The sequence below is a fragment of the Oxyura jamaicensis genome, chromosome 4 (assembly GCF_011077185.1).
Source record: "Oxyura jamaicensis isolate SHBP4307 breed ruddy duck chromosome 4, BPBGC_Ojam_1.0, whole genome shotgun sequence".
Taxonomy (NCBI): domain Eukaryota; kingdom Metazoa; phylum Chordata; class Aves; order Anseriformes; family Anatidae; genus Oxyura; species Oxyura jamaicensis.
In genome coordinates, this window is record NC_048896.1 from 21,981,693 (window position 1) to 22,004,770 (window position 23,078).

The 23,078-nt window shown below is 42.7% G+C and overlaps 1 protein-coding gene across 1 annotated transcript; it reads right to left on the reverse strand.

Annotated features, from left to right (window-relative positions):
• Positions 1–1,249: 1,249 nt before the first annotated feature.
• Positions 1,250–22,591, reverse strand: LOC118167029 (transmembrane protease serine 11E-like). Its single transcript, XM_035326229.1, has 11 exons — positions 22,485–22,591; positions 19,750–19,861; positions 12,299–12,422; positions 11,121–11,236; positions 9,301–9,368; positions 7,598–7,761; positions 6,572–6,610; positions 4,119–4,299; positions 3,625–3,890; positions 2,651–2,793; positions 1,250–2,264 (listed from the first exon to the last, which is right to left on the reverse strand). Exons 2-11 carry the CDS (start codon positions 19,840–19,842, stop codon positions 2,103–2,105), a joined length of 1,356 nt encoding a protein of 451 aa, XP_035182120.1. The 5' UTR covers positions 19,843–19,861; positions 22,485–22,591; the 3' UTR covers positions 1,250–2,102.
• Between the last annotated feature and the right edge of the window lie 487 nt (positions 22,592–23,078).

Below are 23,078 nucleotides of genomic sequence, written 5' to 3' on the forward strand. Positions count from 1 at the left end.
TACTGTCCTGGTAAGACAATTGTTCCAAGGAAAAAAAATAATAATAATAATAAAAAAATCTAAAATACTTGCCATGCATTGTTTTTAAGCTTCCTTTACAGGTAATATACTTCAAATCCATGTTCTGCTTATGGGATTAAAGTGAGATTTGTCAGGCTCAGACCTATGGAACCAGCTTGATACTTTTTATTGCCTACCTAAAACTTAAACCACTGAGGTTTTGTTTCTGGAGCTCACAGTATTCAACAAGAAAAGTTCCCTGAGAGCACATTTTAACTGCCAGGTCTTCATGATGTTCACAGAAGTAGAATAACAGCTTCAGACCCTTGTTCTTTATACAAACGTTTTCTGGTCATCCAAACACCGCATAGCTCCAATGAAGATCCAGCAAAGCATGGTTTGCTGCGCTTGCAGGCCTAAATCATAGGATGTACAATAAAAATACTTCTGTTAACTTGATGCTGTTGGGTAGGGTTTGCAGCAAGCTGCATTACCCCTGAATTACCACTGATGATATTAACTGACTTGTACTCAATTTGGACAACACTTTGATCCTAAGACTATAATCAGTCTTTACCCAAATCATCTAACTGTGAGGATGCTGAAAGCCTCCTGCTTTGCTCATCTTTTCTAACCTGGCATAAAATTCCTGCCTGTTTGCCACACTGGATCATCTCCGGGTCTCAGCAGTGTGCCTGGTATTTCCTTTGACAAGTTCTTTCTCTTCTGACCACTAAGGAAAAAGAGAACAAGTGAATGGCTCATATATCTAACAATTAAGACCACACCATTCAGCATTGTCAGAATGAGCAACCACATTGTTGGAAAGTTGGAAAGTATTGGAAAGAGTCTGCAGACATGTTAAGGGAAGCATCCTCACCAGTGATAGGCATGTTCCACTGCTGGGGTGTACAAGTTTGAGGAAGACAGGCTCCTGAAAACAAAGACAAAGAAAGTAGGAAGTGTGTGAGATCAGATGGGCTAGCTATGGACTAGACACAAGCACCTCTTAATTCCTAACAGGAGAAAGATCTTTACGTGGATTTCTGGGTCAGTCTGAAGTTCTCTGTTCTGAAGCAGACGTGCATTTCCACCATGACAATTATGATGTGTTTTTTTTCACCCCCCAGGATGCAGCTGAAGATATACAGGTAAACTTAAAAAGACCTGAGAACACCATTTGTGAGAACAAGCAGTTTTTGGAGACTGTTTTTGGCAACGGTCATACCAAGATTGTTACAAAGCTCCATCCTGCACAAAAAGCCAAGGACTTTTATTAAAAACAATACAATCTGGAAAGTTTTAAAATGGAAATTCATTCAGCCAAATATTCTGATATGACAACAGAATGGCATGAAAACAAAGTGGTTTTCAGTCTCAAATCCAGCAATCACTTGTGGCAAATGCCGTGGTATGTATAGTTCATACAAAGCGTGAAGTGGACACACTTGTTCAGAGAACATGGACAGAAGTTGATGTCTCTCAGCAATCACTTCTTCAGGATAACACGGTAAAGAAAACTTCTCAGTTCACCTAGGTAGCTGACATGATACTAGGAACTGGAATATCTCTAAGCCATCTTCTGTTCATTATTACAGTATGCTCCCTGGAACATTGCAGGAAAAGAGCTCAAGGAGTATTCAGAAGTGCAGCAGCCTTGGAGTCACAGGCTCAATTACAGCTGGTCTACAGATAGGAGGGGCCTTGGGAACACACAGCACACAGATGGGCAATATTTTAGTTATGACTTCTCTTGGATGCTGATAAATAATTGTTTAGGCTCAGATGCTTTGCGTGGTTATAAAAGTAGTGGCCAAGACTTTTGGACACAGAGAAGAGGGTCAGCATGTTGCACATAAACCAAAGCCTTTGCCCCTTTGACAGAATACTTTGTGAACAAACAGCTCTGTCACACGAATTGAGTCCGTTCCTTTCTGGAGGTAGGCCAAACCAATTTCAAGTCCTAGACTACTCTGAGCTTGCTGGCACTTGATACATCACCACAAGCCAAGCCAGCAGCTGTTTAGAGGGTAACCACAGAGCAGAATGTGTCAGAGGAATAGCCTTACACACAGCCCACAAAACGTAAGCCACTGCAGGTTTCAGATGCCCGTTTGGGAAGCGATCCAGTCTCGATAATAAGTCACTCGTGTGTATACTCCTGGTTTATTTGGCTTGCCACAGTCATCTCCCCAGCTCACTATTCCCACGAGATACCAGATTCCTCTGGAGTTTGCATGCACCAGTGGCCCACCAGAGTCACCCTAAGGAGAAAAACATCAGTAGGCAGGAAGATAAAGAAAACAGTGTTCACTAATGAAGGGAGCATCACATTGTTCTGTTACAACTGACAAATGTTTGTCTCCAGACCACAGCTATGTTTAACCTCTGCATGACTTCCTGAGAAGACGGAAGCTGACAGCCAGTATCTAATAGTCTACACCCTCACATCTTCATTATATATAAAATGTAAACACTTAAGTGCAGACGGCAGCCCAGGAGCAATGAGGTTCTTAATTTACATCTGTAAAGATCTTGAACCCCATAAACAAAAAACATACTTTGGAGGATCTTGATTATTTCTTATTTCTAGAAAACATCACTTCCCCCCATGTCCTTCCCTTTTACTATTACTTAAGACAAGACTTACCTGGCAAGCATCTACCTGTCCCTCTAAGTATCCAGCACACAACATTCCAGGTGTTACTGCTCCACCATACACTTCCCTCCTATTACAAATCTTGGTGCTTATAATTTTCACTTCTGCTTGTCGAAGTTGATTAACACTATAGCCTAGAAGGAAAAGTGGTATTAGAATTTGCAGACAGTGTATGCAACCTAAAACACACACAAGGATTAGCAGGAGTCATGTTTTTCTATAGCTTTCCTGCCATTGCAGGCAGCAAAGGTTGCTACTCAGACAATGTCTAAAGTAGAAGAATGTTATTATTTCCCCCGAAGTCCTTCACTCGCTCATTCCAAACATGACCCTTCTCTATCTTTCATTCTCATCAGATGCTGTTTCACGTAACGGGAAAAGGGATTTTTGTACACGTTTTAGTGTTCAGTTCAACTGTTGGCTACAAGGTGTGTCCTTGATGTCCATGGAAAGACCTGTTTGGTTAACTGCAATGCAACTCTGGACAATCACCCCAAGAATCTACCAAAAAACACAGCTTACAGCTCAATCGCTCAGAAGCTCATTCAAGTTATTTGATGAACTGAAGCCTGAATTAACACCAAAGAGAGAGAGATCTATCACAAGGTTTCATCAACTAGTATGACAGACAAAGCTGAAAGGTAAAAATTCATGTCAGAGCTAAACCCAGAACACTGGGCAAGTAAGAATGAAAAACGGAGCACCTTCAACCATCACAACACATGCAGCAACAACAAAAAAAAAAGCTGCTCTTTCTCCTATAAGGCTAACCTGCTGCTTTTTTCCATATTCCAAGCCACCACTGAAAAGCAACAACAAAAGAGCAAGCCAAGTCCACCAGTGCATTGTTAGCAAATTCACTTAAACACAAAGTCTCAGAAATCCAAAACAAACAAAAACCATAAAACTAACATCAGCCTTGCCAGATACACGCGTGACAGCACGAGAAGACAACAGACACTCACCATCGTTCTCCAAAGCTCCCCAGCCTGTGACAAAACAAGAAGCGTTATCCCGGAATACATGAGATGCTTCAGGAAGACAGACGCTGTGTACATCATTTGTGAACTCAATAGGGGAGGCAAGTTCCACAACAGCCACATCATACTCGTGATCGAGGAGAAATTCGCTGTATTTTTCATGAACGATAATTCTTCGGACGTATTTTTTCTGTTTCGGAGGTCTCAGCAGAATTCCAAAGCTGGCTGTCCACCTCCGAGGCTCTTTTGCTCTGAAAGACATTTGAAACTAGGTCACAGCCATACAGAGGATCCTAACAAGAACACAGCTTTCCATTTAACCAAAATGTAATGTGGCCAGGTTTGTCCAAGGAACACAGAAGAAACAGGTATCTTTCAGCAGGTATAGATGTTAGTGAGCCTTGAAAGATCAGAGAAGACATGTCAGAGCACCCAGAAGTCATAGGGCCTATAGGATCAGAAAAGTGCCGATGACTTACCCTCTAAAGCAGTGGGCTGCAGTCACTAGCCATGTATTACTGATCACTGATGCACCACAGCGATGGGTCCCATCGAGCTGAATACTAGCTTGCCATGGCCATTCCCCATCCTGTGCACGCTGCCCGCCGATTATTCTTTCCACTCCTGAGAAGGAGAATGTCTCCCTTCGTATTCCACAGACTGCCAGAAAAAAAAAAAAAAAAAAAAAAAAAAGGCAGCTCTGGTTTGGCTGATTGAGGGAAATCAGGGTCTTGCTTTGGGCAGGCCCATGTGGCTGCTGACACAGGCACAAGATGGAAGGGATGTCAAGAGACATCCCTTTAGCCCTCACCTAAAACAGTGCCTTCAGTAGCAGGGAAGCCAGGTTCTGTGGTCACAAGCATCTCAGGATGGGGTTAAGTGAAGGTTGGTAGAAAAACTACCCCTTTCTCATTAAACCATTTGTCTGACATAAGGCCATGTGAACTTCCACGAAGGCTATGTATCAGAGAGACTCTTTTCTTCAGCTGTTAAGTGTTTGTCTAACTAAAAAATGCTGCCTTTCTGTGAACCTCACTTTGTTTCGTATTTGTCGAGAGTTGTACAGAGGGATATGCTTGTTGGCGTGTATGTTCATACAGGCCCACACCCACACACGTTATTAGGCACAAAGACATACACATGCACTGGTAATTAACCATTAGCTTTTATAATAATAACATCTGAGTTTCATCTAAAGAGGCTATCCCTGTCTTGTTACTGTACATTAAAGAACATCAAAAACACTTAAAAACTGAGTGAGAAAATACTGATGAATCCCTATATAAACAACTGCCAGACCAGGACAGCTTTAAGCTGCAATACACACACCAACACCAAAATATGCAGAAGACAGACACTACGCATCACTTGTGAACTCAAATGCTGGGGGCAATATTTCATTATTTGTAAAACTCCACATAGCAAAGGAAATCACAACACAATCAGTATAGCTTTAAGTGTCACAGAATGCTACAGAAGTTCAGCAACAAAAAAACAACCACCCATAATCCAAGGAAATAAGAAAAGGATTTTGTCAGATCACCTGCAGGTTAGCTTTGACAACATCAGCAAAAAAAAAATAATAATAATAAAATAGTGTCTTCCTCCTCCAACGGTTTACTTACAGCCACTGTGCCAACAACACAGTCATTTATCACTCAGTCAAAAAAAGCCAAATCTAAATAAGTTAATTCTCAGGGACCATTTAAACATGGAATGTCCAAGTACAACACATGAAATGCCCGTGACCATGCTAGGCAGGGGTGCTGGAGGTCTCTAGTAGTGCTCAGGACAGCACACAGATGCAGTCAGAGGCACTTTGTACAGGGTTCATCTGAGAAGGTACTGATTCTGTTTCCACGTTTCCAGAGGAGTTCTAACACCTTGCCTGGGAGCACAGAACAGGAGAGGGACTCAGAACCTTCCCCTCCTCAGGGCTGTGTCACTGCCTTGCTCCCGCTGTGGACAGCTCTTATCCCTCTCCCATCCTCTGGCTGTTCCCTGAAGACTGCAAGCTTTTAGTTCCCGAGCCTTAAGAACATCTATTGCCAAACTTTCACAGGGAGGAGAGGGCAAGATGGAGGATGTATTGGAACGAGTCAGGACATGCAGCTGCTAGACATGGTGGCAGCTCACCAGATAGCTCATTTCCACAGATATCTCACTTCCAGCCCCATGTTTGACACTGCTCTGGCACCACCTCTGACTCCTGCAAGGCCATGGACATGATCTCTGTGCAGGGTACAAGACAACAACCCTTCTCTTACAAATTCTGTTAGACAAGCAAAGTGACAAGAGAAGAAAGGAAAGATGAATTCATAAACAGTCTAAGAGCTATTTGTCTTTGCCAGCAGGATGCCATTAGCTGCTATATAGCCTGTAGGGACAATGGCTTACCAGCTCAGGGCAGACAGGAATATACATGCATGTACAATGAAGCAAAGGACTGAACAGGGGCTCTGCAGGCAGCAGATGGTCTTCTAGAGGAAAGGATCCGGCATGATCACTTTCAGAAATTGCTTAAAAGCTAAGGCTTTCTTTAAGACTCCATGTATGGTATGCTTGGAGGATGCAACCTGGACAACGTTGTAATGCTGTGTTTTTCCTGTCTTGCTTGTTTTAGCAAGTGGCAGTCTCCCATCCAGCATGATTCTCAGCTCACAGCAACTGCAGTCCTCATGCAAAACTCACTGACAGCAACTCATCTACTTCACATAGTCAACACTAATGCAAGTGCTTCCCACAACCACCAAGTTGGAATGTCTAACTCTACACTAGTCTTGACTGGCTCGTGAATTATCTAACATTATCTACTATTCTAATAGCTTTTAAAGTTATTTTTCAACTTGTATCTCAGGTATAAAAAGCATGTAAACACTGAACATGTAAGCACCATGTCCCTTGATGATTTCTGTAAAGCATTTGTACTTACAGTTGTTTAAAAGTGTATCTCCCTTGTCCTCATTCAACTCTGAAATGAAAAACAATCAATGTAGTGAGCATGCCTCATACTGCTATGTGATCTAGGCCAGACTGCCTCCTCTCTGTACCTAGTAAACATATAAAATGGTTTGCCTTGTTGCTTGTAGTGACACTATGGCAAAATATGTAATTTGCTCTATTGGAGAGGTACAGTTAAGCTTAGGATCCTCACTGAAAATGCAAGGCCAAAGGATACGTCTTTTGTGCCTTAGCTCAAAGCTTAAAAAAGCAGCAGATGACTAAACAGGTCCACGTAACATCTACATGTGCTGGGGGCTATGCATGATACACAACCCTATAGGCGTAGGTTCACATTCAGTAAGGCAAGGTGGTCACAAATCCTCAGTGCTGAGATTGACTGTAACATTACTGATTTTTTCCCTACAAAAACTCCCTCTGCCAGGTTCTGGTAGTAGCAGTGACAGATTCATGGGAGAGGACTACTGACTGCCCAGGGAATCATGGGGTTTGGTTATGAACACTTGCTACAGCGACTTGTGAAATAAGCAAAGGAAATGGCAGATGACGGAGAAGGGAACCATCTCAGACTTTTATTTTTATTTTTAAGAGCTTGAGGACTCCACATTTAAGTACCTTGTGATACAGGTTCCTCACCAATTCACCGTACATCTTAGCAGAGTAATCTGTGAACCCAGATGGGCCTCTGTGAACCCAGTTGGGCCTCTTTTTTGATGGATTAGGTTGCCAATCACATTCAGAGCTAGGTTACACACACAACTTCTGATGCACAGAGCAGAGCTCACACTCTTTAAAACTGGTGTCAGTTTGCTTTAGCTCTCTTCAAGCTACTACTACTTTCAAGTTCCTGGGCTGACCGCCACTAAGACAATTTTGAGAAGGGAAAAGAAAACAGAAATTGCACGTATTTGTGTAGTAAAGTAAAGCTCATTACACTGAAAACAGCAAAGTATGAGAAACAAATTCCAAGCTAAAAACACAAACCTAAGGCACTTGCCTGTGAGAGTTATAGTAGACTGGTCAACATTCAATGACGTTGAGCTTGTTTTCAGCCTTCTGCGTAACACACTGTTGACACGACTCCAGCATGTTGCTGTACTATCAGCTGAGGGAAATTTAAATACCAGAGCAACAGATACAAGCACTCCGCCAGGATCTGGGCTGCAAACCAACATAAACAAAGTGGTGTCATTCTCTTTGCCCACTAAGCCACTTAGTCCTGCTTGCACTGTCTGCCTTCCTTATACAAGAACAGGTCTGGTCTGCACAGATGTGTAGAATGAATAGCATAGTTGTGCACAAGCAAAGGAAGATGACGACATACGTCAGCAGACGGCAAAAGGCCTGGTTCATGCTATAACAACAGTCAGAGGGAATCTTTTGCAAGGAGAGGAAGGAACATTCCCCTTAGTCTCTACGCAGCTCCATCAACAGAACATAGCAGTAGAAACAATACAAGACTTAAAACCATTCAACAGATACCTAACAAGCCATTCCTAACATCCATTTATAAGACCTAGCTTAGATCCACAGAAATTGAAAAGGTCTTCTGGCATTTCTTTCCATTTAAGTCACTTGCCCGTTTATGGGCGAGTTAGCTTCATTGGATCGAGAGACAAAAATCTCAATAGTTTGTGTTATCAGACCAAGGCATGATCACTTATTATCAATACAAGCTATGAAGCACAATACTTTAGACTAACAGTCTAAAGGAAAAGCAACAGAAACCTAGAGGCAAAGAGAGCAGAGATGCAGCTAAGCTGAACCAATGCACATTTACACAACAGAAGGTACTCTCTTGTGTACTCACTCTAGTGAAACCGTTCAAAAGCAGTGCACTGTTTGGTCAGCCTAAAAGGTATTAAGGGATTGCTTAAATCTAGCTCCCAAATCCTGTAATTTCAGTTGATATACAGTATGGGAGGCTCGTGGAAGAAACCAGTAGCAGAGAAAAATGTGAACAACTTAAGGAAATAATCTACCGATCCCCAAAGTGCTGTGGAAAAGCATATTTGCAGGAAGTGTGGCATTCTTTGCCATAAAGGGAAAGACATTCCACAGCAGATTTAGGCCTTATAGAAATTTAACTATTTGAAACCCAAATTGTGTGATGGAAGTGATGGTTCTTATCACTGAGAGCAATATGTAACTATTGCACAGAGAAGAAAGACTTAAAAGCTCTCACAGGATCTTCATATCTGTATGTCCCTTTTGCCTCCTTTCTTCTCTCTCTATCCAGGCATCTCACAGTGGAATTTATTCCTTCAGTTCTTTTCTGAGAGGAGGGAGAACAGTCACTTCTTGCTGTACAGCACGCAGAGGGGTAAACACCAGCCTAAACTTCTTCAAGAGGAATGATAGGGAATAAAGAACTGACTGGATCTCTCAAGCCCTTAACTAGCAGTGAAGGCTGGGATCACCTACTGCATCACTTACTGCATCACAGCCACAAACAACTGGTGTTCAGGTAATCAACTTGCCAAAGTATAAGGCCAATTTTTTCTTCTTTGCTGACCTCTAAGTAGATTAAGCCCCCACCAGTGTTTTGAGCCCCAGTGGAGAGCAACATGCAGCCAAGATTTAGTCATCCAGCTGGCATAATCCAAGCAAAATCAACCAGGCACATTCCCTATTGTCAAGGGGTAGGAAGAAAGAGTCTTTATCACATTTCTGTTTGTTCATGACCTTCACATTACTTACCTTAGACTGACAACATGGGACCTGATGTACCTTTGACTTAGAATGGACTTCTTAAATACTGTAGACATCTGTTAAAGGAAAATAACATGTTAAAATAGACCCATGATACGTGTGTGTTTCTCAGACTAAGAGTCTCATGAGCCTCTGAAGCACAAAAAGCTGCTTTCAGATCCCCACCTGTACACCAAAGTTACTACTAAATTTCCATTGGAGGCTGCAGAACCAAAGTAAACAGCTGACTTGCCAAATTTTGCTGTCTCACCAAATTTTGCTGTCTCTTCTGCTCTCTGGGTGCCTTTCCAACTACAGGCTTACTGGAACAGACAGCACGTGTGCTAACCATCTGTCTGCACACAGTCAACAAGGCATCTTTGCCACTACAGCAAGGTTTTAAAGCTTGCTGACAAGCTTGCAGTGGAGCGGAGAAGTACTTGTATGATTCCTCCTTCCTGACTGCAGAGACAGCAACAAGGAATTTAACACTCCCTGTTGAACGCTAGAGTCCAGAAATGACTGGGGAGGATATAAAGATGACTGGAAGATGACTAGAAAGGTTGTAAAGAAGACTGAGCCATACTCTTTTCAGTGGTGTCCTGTGACAGGACAAGAAGCAATGGGGACAAAGCGATTGACTCTATGATTCTACAATCTAGAGTGAATCTGCCCTGAACCAAAACACTGAACAGCACCCAGAAAGGCATGCGGTCCCAACTTTCTGATTTAAATAAGTTATCTGGACTTTTGCTATTTTCTCCATTTAAGGCTTCCTCACGGTGCTGTGCTTTGTGCATCTTTGAAGTAATTTTAGTCTCTCTTCTGCACCACCCTGTCTTCCTTTCCTCGTTAAAAGGCAATCAATGCCAAGCAACACAGTCCCCCTGCCAGTAGCATGTGCTGGACAAACACCTCTCACAGCTCTAGTTTATACCCTGTATGTCCTCTGGGACATTGAATCATGCTGAGGTTAAACTGTTTCTCTGCTGAAACTGAACTTTTTCAGTTACTGATTCCCACAGTACACCCCCTTATTTAATGGGAATGGACTGCAATTTTACTGCCCAGCTCTAGGCTTCAATAAGAAATAGCCCTGGAGCTGCTAGGGTACAGCAACCAGCACAGAACATCCTCTGTCAGATGCTATCCCTGCACCGAATATGTCCACAACTATTTACAAACCTCACCTGATTTGGGGTGGGAGCACACAGGGCCATTCACTGCCCTCTATACAAGTCCTGTGCAACTGTGGGGAAACCATGAAGTTACCAGCAGGAGTTAAGCATCTAATTCCTGATTATTTCCATGAGAACTGAACACTTAACACTGTGATGATCTGGGCCTTGATCACATTGTGCTATTTTTCCCATCTAACCCAAACAGCAAAAACACCACCAACCTACCTCTAAAGAGTCTGGAGAGACAGATACCATAGAAAAAAATGCAAGGCATGCAGATACCATGATGCTGAGAGCAATATGCAGGACACAGGCTGATCTTCCAATAAAGTTTTTCTACCCAAGCAATCTACCCTTTCTCTCAAGCATTTAAAACTTAATGTCATTGCTGGTTTCAATAGAACACAGGATAGTCTCAACCACCCTGCTAAACACAGGTGAGTGGCAGAGTCAGGGAACAGACTCAACTTTTCCAGTGTTTAATCTTGTTCCTTTCCTCACCCTCATACTCTTTGCCCTAGGAATAGCCCAGTATAATCCAGCCACATAAGCATGAGGCACAATCACCTCTGAGTCTTATTTCCAATCACACAAATGAAGGACTCTTCACCATAGGTCAGGCAGAAACAAAGAAACATCTTAGTTTACCATGTTTTCAATCTCTTGGCTCAGGTATCTGAATTCTTCTGTGGTTTGCCTTTCGTACCGAGTGTCATACTGGATGTTGGTGATAAGGAAAGCTGCATTGTAATATCTGTTCTGATCTGCACAGGGGAGAAAAAGGAAGAGTTGCTCATTTTCTTCAATACAATTCAGACAAGCACAGCTCCACACAGAACATGGCACAAGTAAGACTTACAGGCTTTGGCTGCGATCAAGCTCTGGGCAGCACTGTGATGAAATAGGGATCTGGGCCACCTTGTTGCTCCATGGACCAACTAGGGGCTCATTTCCACCCTGACAACTATACCAAGCAGCTTTAAATCACATCCACTAATAAACTTCTGAGGACCATCTTCTTCTAATCGGTCTAGATGCCCTCCGGCATGTTCCTGCCCCACAAAGGCAGGTGGCCCAGAACTGTTTGCACCCATTCAGCATTCGAGTTAAGTTTAAAATCTGGCTCTCAAGTGAATGGCAGAGAAGGGCCCTATAATGCAGAGTTAGCAAAAAGCTAACTGCAAAAATAAGCTACAGCTCTGAGACTACTCTTTCTAGTACCCTAACATAAACCAAGGCCTCACTGACTCTCAGTGATCTGAGAGAGCAACAAAGCTAGCTCTGTCCCAGCAGCAATATACTTCAAAACCTTTCACATCAGTATTTCAGAAACTGGGAGTAGAGTGGCATCATTCAAGTACCACTGAAACCAGATCCTTGGCAACCAGGACTCCAGAAAGCCCAAACCTCTGTCCTTTCTCATTCTGGAATACCCTCAGCCAGAGATGCCAGGTTCAGTTTCTGCAAAAACCCTGTTCAAGACCAAGCTTACTGTGCATAGCTTGAGTGCCTTAAGGAGACACTTCTGGTTTACACTCAAGACCACAGTAATTGGTTAACTGTGGATACCAGGGGAGACAGCAGGGCAAGGCAAACTGAAGTACAGACAGAATTTAAATCCCCACTTCAGCTAAGTAATATTTTAAGTATTCTTGGGGGGTTTCTAATCAATACAGGACTTTCACAGGGTCTAGTAAGTTCTCATGCAGGTTCTATACCTGGGGTGAATTTCATACCTGAATCACCAGGCAGGACCACAGTAGCAAGTGAAACACAACAGATACCTCAAAAGTCTCGTTACAAAAACAACAACGTGATGCACTTACAATGGCATAAAAAATATGTAATCAAGCCAATGACAATGGCCAGACCAACTATTACTGACACAACGATGACTGCTATCTTCCATGGCTCCATACGCTTCACTGCTGTGTCCATCTGAGTCAGTATCTGCATTGGAGAAGAAAACATGGATAAATTCAACTCTGTTAGAAACACAATAACACATAAGAAACTGGATCTGGTGCAGCTTAACTCAGCTCACTGACACAAACTCACAGAATGAGATAGGCTGGAAAGGCCTCCAAACCCTTGGGGTCTGGCTCTGCTCAGACCAGGTTCCACTACAGCAGGTTACCCCAGGCTTTGTCAAGTGTTCACTATCTCCAAGGACAGAGATCTCTCAGGGATCCTTGTGCAGTCTCTGACCACCCTCATGGCAAAAGCTTTTTTCCTTGTATTTAGTCAGAATCTCCTGTGTTCCAGCTTGCCTCCACTACCTCACATGCACAGCTGAGAAAAGCCTCAAGTAGTGCAGGCATGGTCAGTAGAGACAATTTCCCATCAAGAAGTATTACACAGATTTCAAGTGCAGCTGGCTGCCCACAGGTATTTAAGCTGAACTTGAATGTAACAGTTCATAACTGAGGAGGTACTTTCTGCACTCTAGGCTATCGGAGATGCTATAAAACACACAGCTTTGAGTTACTTTTCATTGGTATGAGTAGTAACATTTACTGGTCTTCTACTGGGTTTGGGTTTCTTTGCAGCAAAAGCATGCATGTATTGTAAGAATATCATGCCTTCTGCCAGACAGCCTGTCAGAGAGGAGAGAAATAGCTACTAACATGATGACACACAGCAGGAAGACCCAGTCTTAGTGGCAGGCCAAAAGCCAGCTGCAGACCCACGAGAGTGTTGGGAACCTAACTCACATGTGGACAAATGCACAGTAACCCTTTCCCTCCCATTTATTTTCTCTTGCACAGCATTAGGCAAGAGAACATTAGGAAAACTACATTTCTGCGCATGTCCTCAGTAGCTTTGTTGTAGGATGATGCAAAGCCTTAAGTGCAATTATTTCAGATCCCTAGTAATTCTACAGGGCACTATGTAGTAACTGCTGTCATGCCACGCACCAGGTCTCTACATCATGGCTGGCTTTAGTACAAGGTGTCAGAAGAACATGTGAGATAATCCCTCAAAGGTGCCTGGAGTGACAAATGGCAGCAGCCAGCTCTGGGGTGGAGGCTCTCAGCTGACTAGTCACCATACTGCATTATGCCCATTACACCATGTTTGCTTTTGCTGTGTACCAGACATTCTAAATGCTATTCTCCCCCTTTTCAGGCCTTTGGCACAACCGTTTGTGAACAACATTTGAGAAGACAGTAGCAGGAAGCAGCAGGTAGGCAGAGAGAGCGATGCTTTGCAGGTTTTCTGGCTGTGGGGTGGCAAGGAAGACAGCACAGTGAACATAGATATGAGCAAGCAGAGTGGGATGATAGCAAAGGCTGCCGGTGGCCTAAGATGAGCTCAGGGGACAGACCAGCAGTGAAGGTAAAGCTGTGATGCACAAATCCATTACATCAAAGATAGTGAAGCAGTGGGAGAGTGAGTGGGTTTATACACTCTGCCTCAAGGGTAAGAAAGTTGAGCAAAACTATGAGGAAGAGATGGCAGGAAACATAAACTAGGCAAGTGAGGGGAGAAGAAAAGGACAGAGGCACAGAAGAAGGAGCTGAGGGGGCTGCACACAGTGAGGGAGTGTTATGTAAATGAGAGGGTAGTTGGAAGCAACTCACAGTTTAATCTCATCACCCAAAAGCTTGGTTTATCTAGTGAGTGCTCGCAGGCATCCCAGTCCATTGCTTACGAAGGGAGGCAGGAAAGTTTTTATGCTCTCCAACCAGTGGTGTTTTCTGCAAGGCTTTTCTGCAACCCTAGTTGTCTCCCCACTAGACCATCTCAGTTCCCTGATGGCAGGTCTCTGCAAAGCAGACTGTAGAACAGGTGGGAGAAGCCTGTCTAGCCTGGTCAAGAATATTTTCTTTGGGAACCACAAGTTGCAGTGGCATATACTATTCAGTCACTAGGACTGAACTGGTTTCACCAAGACCTTGACTTCAGGCCATCTAGACCTTCACTGTATATGCCACCCCCTAAACCAAGGGTGTAACGGATGTAGAAATTCAGATGAAAATGAAATACCTCTGGGGTTGCCCTGCCTCAGCTCAACACATTGCAGTTTCTCTGTGGTTTCATCCTCATCTCACAGTTCATGGTCTTTCAGACCCAGCTGGTGAGGCTGCAGCTTACCTCATGGTCAGTGCCCTGGGTGGCAAGACTCTTGGCTATTATGGCAATAATACAACTCCTCCTCACCTAGTCACCTCTTGTGCTTTCAAGATGCTAGTTTGGCATCCAACCTTGCTCTTTGCACTGGTGAGCTTTTGTTCTCCAGTCCAAGCCCCTGCTGACAGCCTTGACTGGCTCCTTGTGCTTCAGCTGTTCCCATCTCAGTGGGCTTCCACTCAAACAGCAATTGGCACAACGTCCTTCCGCTGCTCTTGGCATGGAGAGCATGAAGCACAGCTCCAACGGCATATGGCTGACTCTGCAGAGACTGAGGCAACAGTAATCTTATTTCTTAACCACTGTTTTTTTGACCTGTATATAGATTTCCTCAAGATGGGGCCTTACAATTAAGATGCAAAAGCTTAAGAGTCACGCTAGAGAAATGAATGTCTCGTTGCCCACAGGACTCATGCTCTGACAGGCGGAGCACTACCTGGAATTTCAGTCTGCTTTTTTTCATGCAAATACTGGATATACATCAAACCCTGCCAGCACAGACCCCCTTCCCCAACATTTCAGACCTGCCTGCTCTCTAGAGGTCACAGAGATTTGCAAAGGGGAAACAGATACCTTAATTGCTACAGTGCTAGGGGAAATTAAATCATTGGAGATGAAAAATAGAAAGCCGCTTCCACTTCTGATACTGATTTCACTAAAACAATGTAAAAAAACAGTTTTAAGGAAGCACTTGCTTATATTTCTATACTCATACAGGTTATTACTCTGTGTATGGGATATACAAACTGAAGTGTACCTCTTCAAACTCAAACCAGTTTCCTCTCTTTAGCAGGATGCTCTTGACCTCCCATCTTGCTACAGTGAGTACCAGGACAAGAAAAACCTCTTGTGCAGCGGAAGGGCCAAGTCTCACCACCTCCCACAGTGCACAGTTGCCAATATACGTCCTTCAGCTATGCTGCCCAAGTGCAGCACCTAACTCAGCAACCCCCATCTTTTCTGTCCACTTCAACAGCAGACATGCGGAAAAAAAAAAAAAAAAAAAAAAAAAAAGAACAGATGGCCTTATTTGTCCCAGGAGTAGCGTAGCTATCCATCACTCTTTGAAGAAAAGCCTGAGTGTAGGCAACACCAAGCATGTACTACTTGTATTGGAGCAACATGTATTTCCAGTAGTGCCCAGGAATTCTAGTCCTAGACTCTACCATGTTAGGGCCTGTATGCACAAAACAAAAACACTCAGAAGTAGGTCTGGCTTTGAGCCTGACTCTGCTGAGGCCAACTAGGATGTTTAAGATGACAGTTCTTGTTCAGGTTATGTCCACTCTATTCAGTCAGTAATAATCACACAAGTTCCATCTCCAACTAGCTCCTTCACTCCCCTAGCCTTTTTGCTACCATGTCAGGAGGTGCAGGATGATCGTGCTTTACCAGAATAACCACCTGACAGGGATTCTTGAGCCGTGGACAGCTATCTCTGTAGTTAAATAGCTCAGTGGCAGGTGGATCCCCCTGTTCAACAATCAGGTTTCCATATGGTCTTCACGCTTCACTCACCAAGAAAACTCTGCTCCACCCAGCAACACTCCCTTGGCCAGAGAAACACTGATTCTTCTGTGGTGCTGATGAACGCAGAGGCAGAGATCATCTGACCATCTTAGCCTATAAATGAATCTTTTTCTTATACCACATACTGATTTTTGTTATTATTATTATTTTTATATGATTATTTTTATTTTTTTTTTTACAGCCCAAACTACAGTAACCAACATTTCACTCTCAGGAGGGTTATCAGGGGAATTCAGGTAACACCAATATACTCCAGTATCCTCCAATATACTCCAATATCCAGAACACCCACCCTTGTGAAAGGAGGAGAATGACCTTCGTTCCTCAAAAGTAAGCCTTAGGAAATCAAGTCACTCTCCACTTAGAGACCTGGAAGGCTGAGTCCTCCCTGCTCTGAAAACCACCTCCTCACAGTCTCTGGTCTGCAGGAAATAAGCAAGAATTTTCAAACCCTACATCTTTCAGTTGAGTACAAACCTGCTTATCTTGGCAAGACGTCGAATGAACATCAGACCTCCTCCAGCAATCAACATTCTCTTTTAAAACATGCTCAATTCCCAAGGAGCCCAAGATCATCCAGTGACTGTAGCATCTGAAATTCCTATTGTGGTTCATTTTGGACTGGTAATGGGAACTATTAGTCTCAGTTTACACACCTTGGCTGTGTTCCAAAGAAAGCATTTCAATGACTAAAAAGTTATTCCATGCCAAAAAAAATAATAATCCAAATAAACTATTTTGGAAATATTTCAATATAAACAGAGACGTTTTACACACAAAGGTGTGTTTATGCATACATGTCAAGCCTTGATGCAGGATTTTTTTAAAATAAGTGAAATGTAGGAAGAAATAAAGCTACATTAATAGTTATGGGCACATGAGAGATAATTGTACTGAAATTTTAATGGAGCCAAGATTGTCTGGTCTTCCTTATGAAACCAAGCAGAGAACTGATAGCATTTCTGGTTGGATTTCTGATCAGCCCAAAATGAACCCCTTACCTTCCAATTTGGAACATTTATCCAAAAGTAAAGACAAGTACAATACACAGGTGATAAGCTGTTCCTCTTCTCTCACTCTGTACTGAACTCCCTAAAAGGTTACTACACTCATTCCAGCTCCCAGGTCTGCCCGACAGAATTTGATTCACTATATTGTACTTTTCCATCTCTTCTAGTTGAGTTACTGCATGTTACCAAAAGCCTCGGTAACACCGATACCAGGAAACTGATCTTTGTTAAATGGAAAATGGCTGTTCAGACAGGGAAAGGAGTTGAAACTACCACCCATGTTCTGGGCAAAGGTAAGCACGGAACCCCTTCCCTGTTTGTTTTAGAAATCTGCCCTTGATTTTTCTGACTTCTTAAGCTAAGTCCTCATAGCACTCCTTACCTATATCTGCTTTCAAATGGATCTGAACCATGGTATGTTTTTAGTAGTATTTACTGGAAGTGTTTTGCCAAGTTCTGCATAGAAGAAAATACGCAAACTCTTCAATTTTGCTACCTGATCTGCTGCTTTCTTCCTATAATAACTTTAGTCCAACCACTGCTCAATGCCATTGCAATACTCCCAGAAGAGCCAAGGGCAGAACATGGCCTGCAAACACACTGATGAGGGTCTCTCCATGCTTAAAGTTGCTTCCAGTTTTCCATTCCAGGATTCAGGCATAGCTCCACAATCACTCTTCATAGAAATGGGACCTTTCACAAGACAACTGAACAAACTAATCTGCTGGCGTGGTGAGTGCAATGTGAAACTATGTCCCTGAAGCGTTCTTCCTTGGCAGGGTGTTTGGGAATGGCAGTAATTGGAGCATGTCTAGTTAACCCCAGGAGTCCAGTAGCAAAAGTACACGGCCACGCAAGCAAGACACGCTAATTCCATTCCCACCTCTGCTATGAGCAATCACACCAACCTCATCCTTTTCCTCTGCTCTTGTGGCATACCCACAACACACACTTTTAAGAGGATGGGACAACATTCCCCTACTACTTCAGGCATTGTAATAAAAGCAGCTAGTGCTTGCTTACCAGTGTCACTCACTCAGTGTTTGACATCTCCTAAAGCAGTTCTGATACAGTGGTAGACTTCCAGATATTGAAGGGATCTGCTGAGGGAAACAATGTGTGTGTTCTTCTATGCGTCATGCTGAATCAGCCTGATCTCCCCACACCCTCAAGCATCCCACAAAGACAGTAGGTGCTGCATGCCACCCCTCTGCAGTCAGATAAAGTATCACTAATGTATTTGCCACATACTAACTGAGCCCCTCCCCTTAACTATCCACAACTCTACCAAGGCCCTTGCTGCTTCCCAGAAACACACTTCAGCTAAGCAAAGACAACAGCTTCAAAGACTGCTCTTGTCATTGCTTAAAGGTTCAAGTGCAGCATTCAGCCTTTGGGATAAATTACTGATAAGGTCTGAATTAACAATGTCCAGAATGCTAGAATGCTGTTCACAAAGGCTTCCTCAACTATTTAATCACCTTTGCAATCAGCACAAAACACTTGTTGTTCCTTCCTCTCACCTATTTTACATACAGCTTTTTGGTGGTTGTGAGTTCTTTGCTGGCCTACTGTACTAGTTCAATAACCTGTGGGATATAACTAGGGCCAACAACTGAAATAACCTTGATTAATAACACATTTTTCCATAGTTGTTTGTCACAGAAAACATCTTAGAAAGACTCCTCTGTTCTGTAACAAGCTTTAGGAGAACTAGGAAGGCTACTCACAACATAAGAATTCAACAACTTGCGTGAAGGTGTGAGAGGCCATTCTAGAGTAAGGGAGATGAAGTACCTGGCCACTCTACGCAACTGGTTTAGAACAAGGCTCAGCAGCTTCTACATCATCATCTACCTTGATCACAAACTAGTACCTTATTCTGTTAGTTCATCAGTCCCAGAACATAGCAGGTCTCTCCTTTCCAGCCTTTGAAAAAGGCTTTGCCTGCCTGCTCTTCCTCCCTCATTAATAGGTGGAAATCTACTCCAGAAGTAAGATACTAGACAAGCAATTATAATCTCCACATTTTTTTATGTCTGTTTTTTCATTCCAATGTAGGGTGGGTGAAATGGTTTGGTACCAGATTTGGTGCGTTTCCAAGCTGATTCTGCACAGATTAACACTTCACTGGCAGCATACAAAGCCTACTAAAATAAACAGGAGCACAAGAAGATATTTTTATAACTTTATCCTGCTTATCATCTCATACCACACTGCTAGTTCAGCAATCATGACTGTAACACTAACTTCAGCAGCAAGAAAGGCAGATCAGAGTTGGAACACAGAGAGAGGATTCTCACCTGCCCCCTAAAACTCTCTGTGGCCACAGACCACCTTGTCTTATCACCATACCACCCGGTTAGAGAAGCCAGGGAATTCTTGCAAAATAAACGCATTTTGGGTGAAGAGAAAAGGGGAAGGATCAGAAGGATTACTGATGCATAGAAGGCAGCTCAAATCAGATGTAAGCTCAGAGCTAGTGCCATTCATTCTCCACCCCTGCCTCGGCCAAAGCCCCGAAATTGCCCTATAAATCCACACATTATATAACCATGCTGCCCAAACTACCAAGTAGCAAGTCTGATGGCTGTGGCACTCACCTCTGGACACCAACGAGAGGTCAGCAGTATGTTCTTCTGTCTGAGAGATGCACCGTCCTGAACTCCTAAACACACTGTGCAGCATCTCAGCATAGACTTGAGGCTTTATCACCTGAATTAGGAAAGAAAGGAGTCATAGGCAAGTCAGAACAAACAAGTCCAGCAAGTCTCAGTGACAGAGGCTTACCCACTAGCATGATTCCTCCCCTAAAACAATAACAGTACACTTCTTTCATCACACCTTTCATCCAGGAATCCCAAAGCCTTTTCAGAGCATTAACTACACACCCTGCAACACCCCAAATCAGAAGAGCCACGAAAATTTTGCAAGGACGCAGAGTTTGTTTCCTTCTTTGGCAGAATTAAAAACAAATCAGAAATTATGGGCAGGACCAACACAGAAAATTTGCATATGCTAGAAAGACAGTGTTCAATCCCTTGTTAGATGTAGAGCTGACGTAAGCTGATGAAGGTTCAGCGGCATGTGCCTCAGCTCCCTTGAACTTCCTTGAAAGGTGCCATTTGGCCAGATAAGAACTAGAGTGTAACTGTTACTACTGGGACAAGTTTGTGATTCTTGCTTAACTTCTTAGCTGTTAATTTTGATTGTGACCACCTAGCCACAGATACTTCTGTCCTGGAAAAATTCTTCTAGGTCATAAACATTTGTGATATAAATATTTTCAGGTTTTCTACATAAGCATTTCTAATTGTGCTAGTTATGGCAAGTTAATTTGGAAGTCAATTATCACAAGCCCAAACTGCCCGAATGTAGTATTTCTCAGTGTTTTCTCAATCCTTTTTTCAATTTTTACGTATTCGCATTTCCACTAAAGATACTCAAAAATATATGTCCACATAGCCTTACGCATAGATTTGTTCCAGAAGGCAAATAAAGGGGACAGAACATAAGAACAAGAGAGGGGTCTATGTGGCAGATACCTTCTTTGCAATAAAGTTCCTAACATGTAGGGATTCTTCCCCAACACTTGAATATCCTTCATTTGACCCCTCCATAACTCAGGGATCACCAGCCAAGAAACGTGCTGCTCCAAATACTTCTTATGTGGCTGGAGCTCTTCCTTTCACCTTATACCATAGCCAGCTAACAGGAACACAGCCTTCCTGGGAATGGCAGCTTCTTTTGGCTGAAATATAGTCTAAAGATAAACCTCAGCTTCTCATAATTTCAGTTCAGTCCAGGTCACAGGATAATTTATTATGAAACACAACAAATGCAGTTACTAATAATGCATCATGTAATTACAACTCAATATTTTAACTGGAAGCTGCATTTCCATGCCATAAAAGTTGACTTCTGTTGAGCTAGTCTAGATGTGCAAGAGAAATGCAGACAGAAACTAGCTAGAAGGTGAAAATTTCTGAGGGTAAAGTATCAAGCATCCTACGATTACCTGACCCAGGTGTAGGTGTGGGTGGTGTGAGTATGTATTCATTTAAGGCAGCCCACAATCCTCAGAGATAGAGCCCTTCCTGCTGACTGTCATGGCACAGATGGAAGAACACGTGACATGGAGGCTTCATGGCAGTCTCTGAACAGTATCACCTGCAAACAAAACAACCCATTGCTCTTCAAGTAGAAAGGTTAAACCAAATAGTCTTTCAGGGCACAGAAAAGCTTTTCCAGGCCTAGTTTTATGGCAGGAAGGCACCAAACTGGTCAAGGATGTAATAATCATGGCCAGGTGTCCTCCCTCTGCACAAGGTGACAGTGTATGTTCTCATACAGACAATACTTCCTTGCAGCAGAAACTCCAGCTGGAAGGAAGGAACAAGCAATAGCCACCAGTGAATCAGTTACCAGGTACTTAACAGGTCTGGCTCATTATTGCAGAGAGTGTGTCCTGATGTGTCTGCTGGTGCAGCCATGAAACTTCAAGAGAAGCCTGGACAAGTTGGGAAATATCGGGGAGTTGGCAGACGTTGTGGTCCATGTGGGTATTAAGTACAAGAAAGGGAAGGAGAGAGTTTCTGGAGGTAGAATGCAGGATGCCAAGTAGGATGCCAAAGACTAGGATCCCCGTAACAGGTGGTGGGGAGGCAAAGTCTCAATGCATGGCTAAAACAACAGAGTAAAGAAGAGAGGTGCAGATTCATCAGGGAGAGAGGAAGCTTCTAGAGTAGAGAGAACCTAGCAAAAGATGACCAGGTAAACAACATCTGCACTTCACAACTGTCAATTTTAAATTGACAAGTAGAAGAAAGCAGCCTGACGCACAGAAGATGAACTGTTCTGAATCCTATGGCAGATACTGCATCCTTAAGTAAAGAATATGTCAAAAGTTGACAAAAATCAAAAAAGAAGTTAAAAAGAAAAAGAGAAGTTAAAAAAAAAAAGTCTGATGGAAACAGAATGCAGAGACAAAGCAAAAAGAATGCTTCCCATATTTCACAGAATTATCTGAAAAAAGATAATAATGGCACAGGCCCAGAATACTTCACTTTTAACAAGGACATGTGCAAACAAGCATAAAGGAAACGTAGTGGCAGGAAGATAATGAAAATGCCAGGGAACAATTATTAACAATTATTTCCAATTACTCTCAAGTAAAATGTGAAATCTTTACCCTGTCAGTCAGATAATACCAGCTTTCTGCATGCTGTGAGCAATTGTTTCAGGAATATACAGTCAGGAAACCCACAAGATGGGAAGCAATTCTTGATTCAGACCTGACTAGTACACACAATTGCTTTAAAATATTTCTGCCACCTACCTGAACAGTATCAGCACCTGTTTCAACATTTCTACAGGGAGACTAAAGCCAGAAAATCAGCTACTGCCACACTCAGTTTTGAAGACAGGGACCATGTAACTACAGTAAAATCCACACAGTAAAAACCTTTTAAGTTTTTTTCCTAAAGGAAGAACCTTAAAAGAATTATACATGTTTTCTGGAGACATAAACACTATTTCAAGACATCACGTTAGCCTCAGAACAAATGCATCCTGCTTATTAAATAAAAAAGCCTTCAGAAAGCCTAAAGGTGAACATAAGGTTAAAACAAACCTTATTTGGGAACAAGTAAAGCTTTTTTTTCAGAAAAGCTGAAAAGTGTGAAGTATTATAAAATTAAGCGCATAAACTGCACACATAGTGTTAGACAGAGGCACACCAGAACCAACTAGGTATTTTTTCTTAGAAAAAAGGTATCAGAAGAGACTGGTTGGACAAGCTAACAGCAAGAAATAACCAAGAACAGATAGCACTCAGCCAGAATGAAGGATGGAAAAATTAAGTGACAGATGATGGTATGCAGCCTCTCACCCAACACTACTTGATTGCCAGAAAACTAGGGAAAATCTTTTT

Excerpts from the sequence above, each read along its gene's own strand:
- LOC118167029 (XM_035326229.1), bottom strand. The coding sequence starts at position 19,842 with ATGCTGAGATGCTGCACAGTGTGTTTAGGAGTTCAGGACGGTGCATCT. Across the intron at positions 7,762-9,300 it reads TCCCATGTTGTCAGTCTAAG|CCCAGATCCTGGCGGAGTGC; the intron begins GTAAGTAATGTG and ends GTTGGTTTGCAG. Across the intron at positions 4,300-6,571 it reads AGATACACTTTTAAACAACT|TCTGTGGAATACGAAGGGAG; the intron begins GTAAGTACAAAT and ends TTTTTCTGGCAG.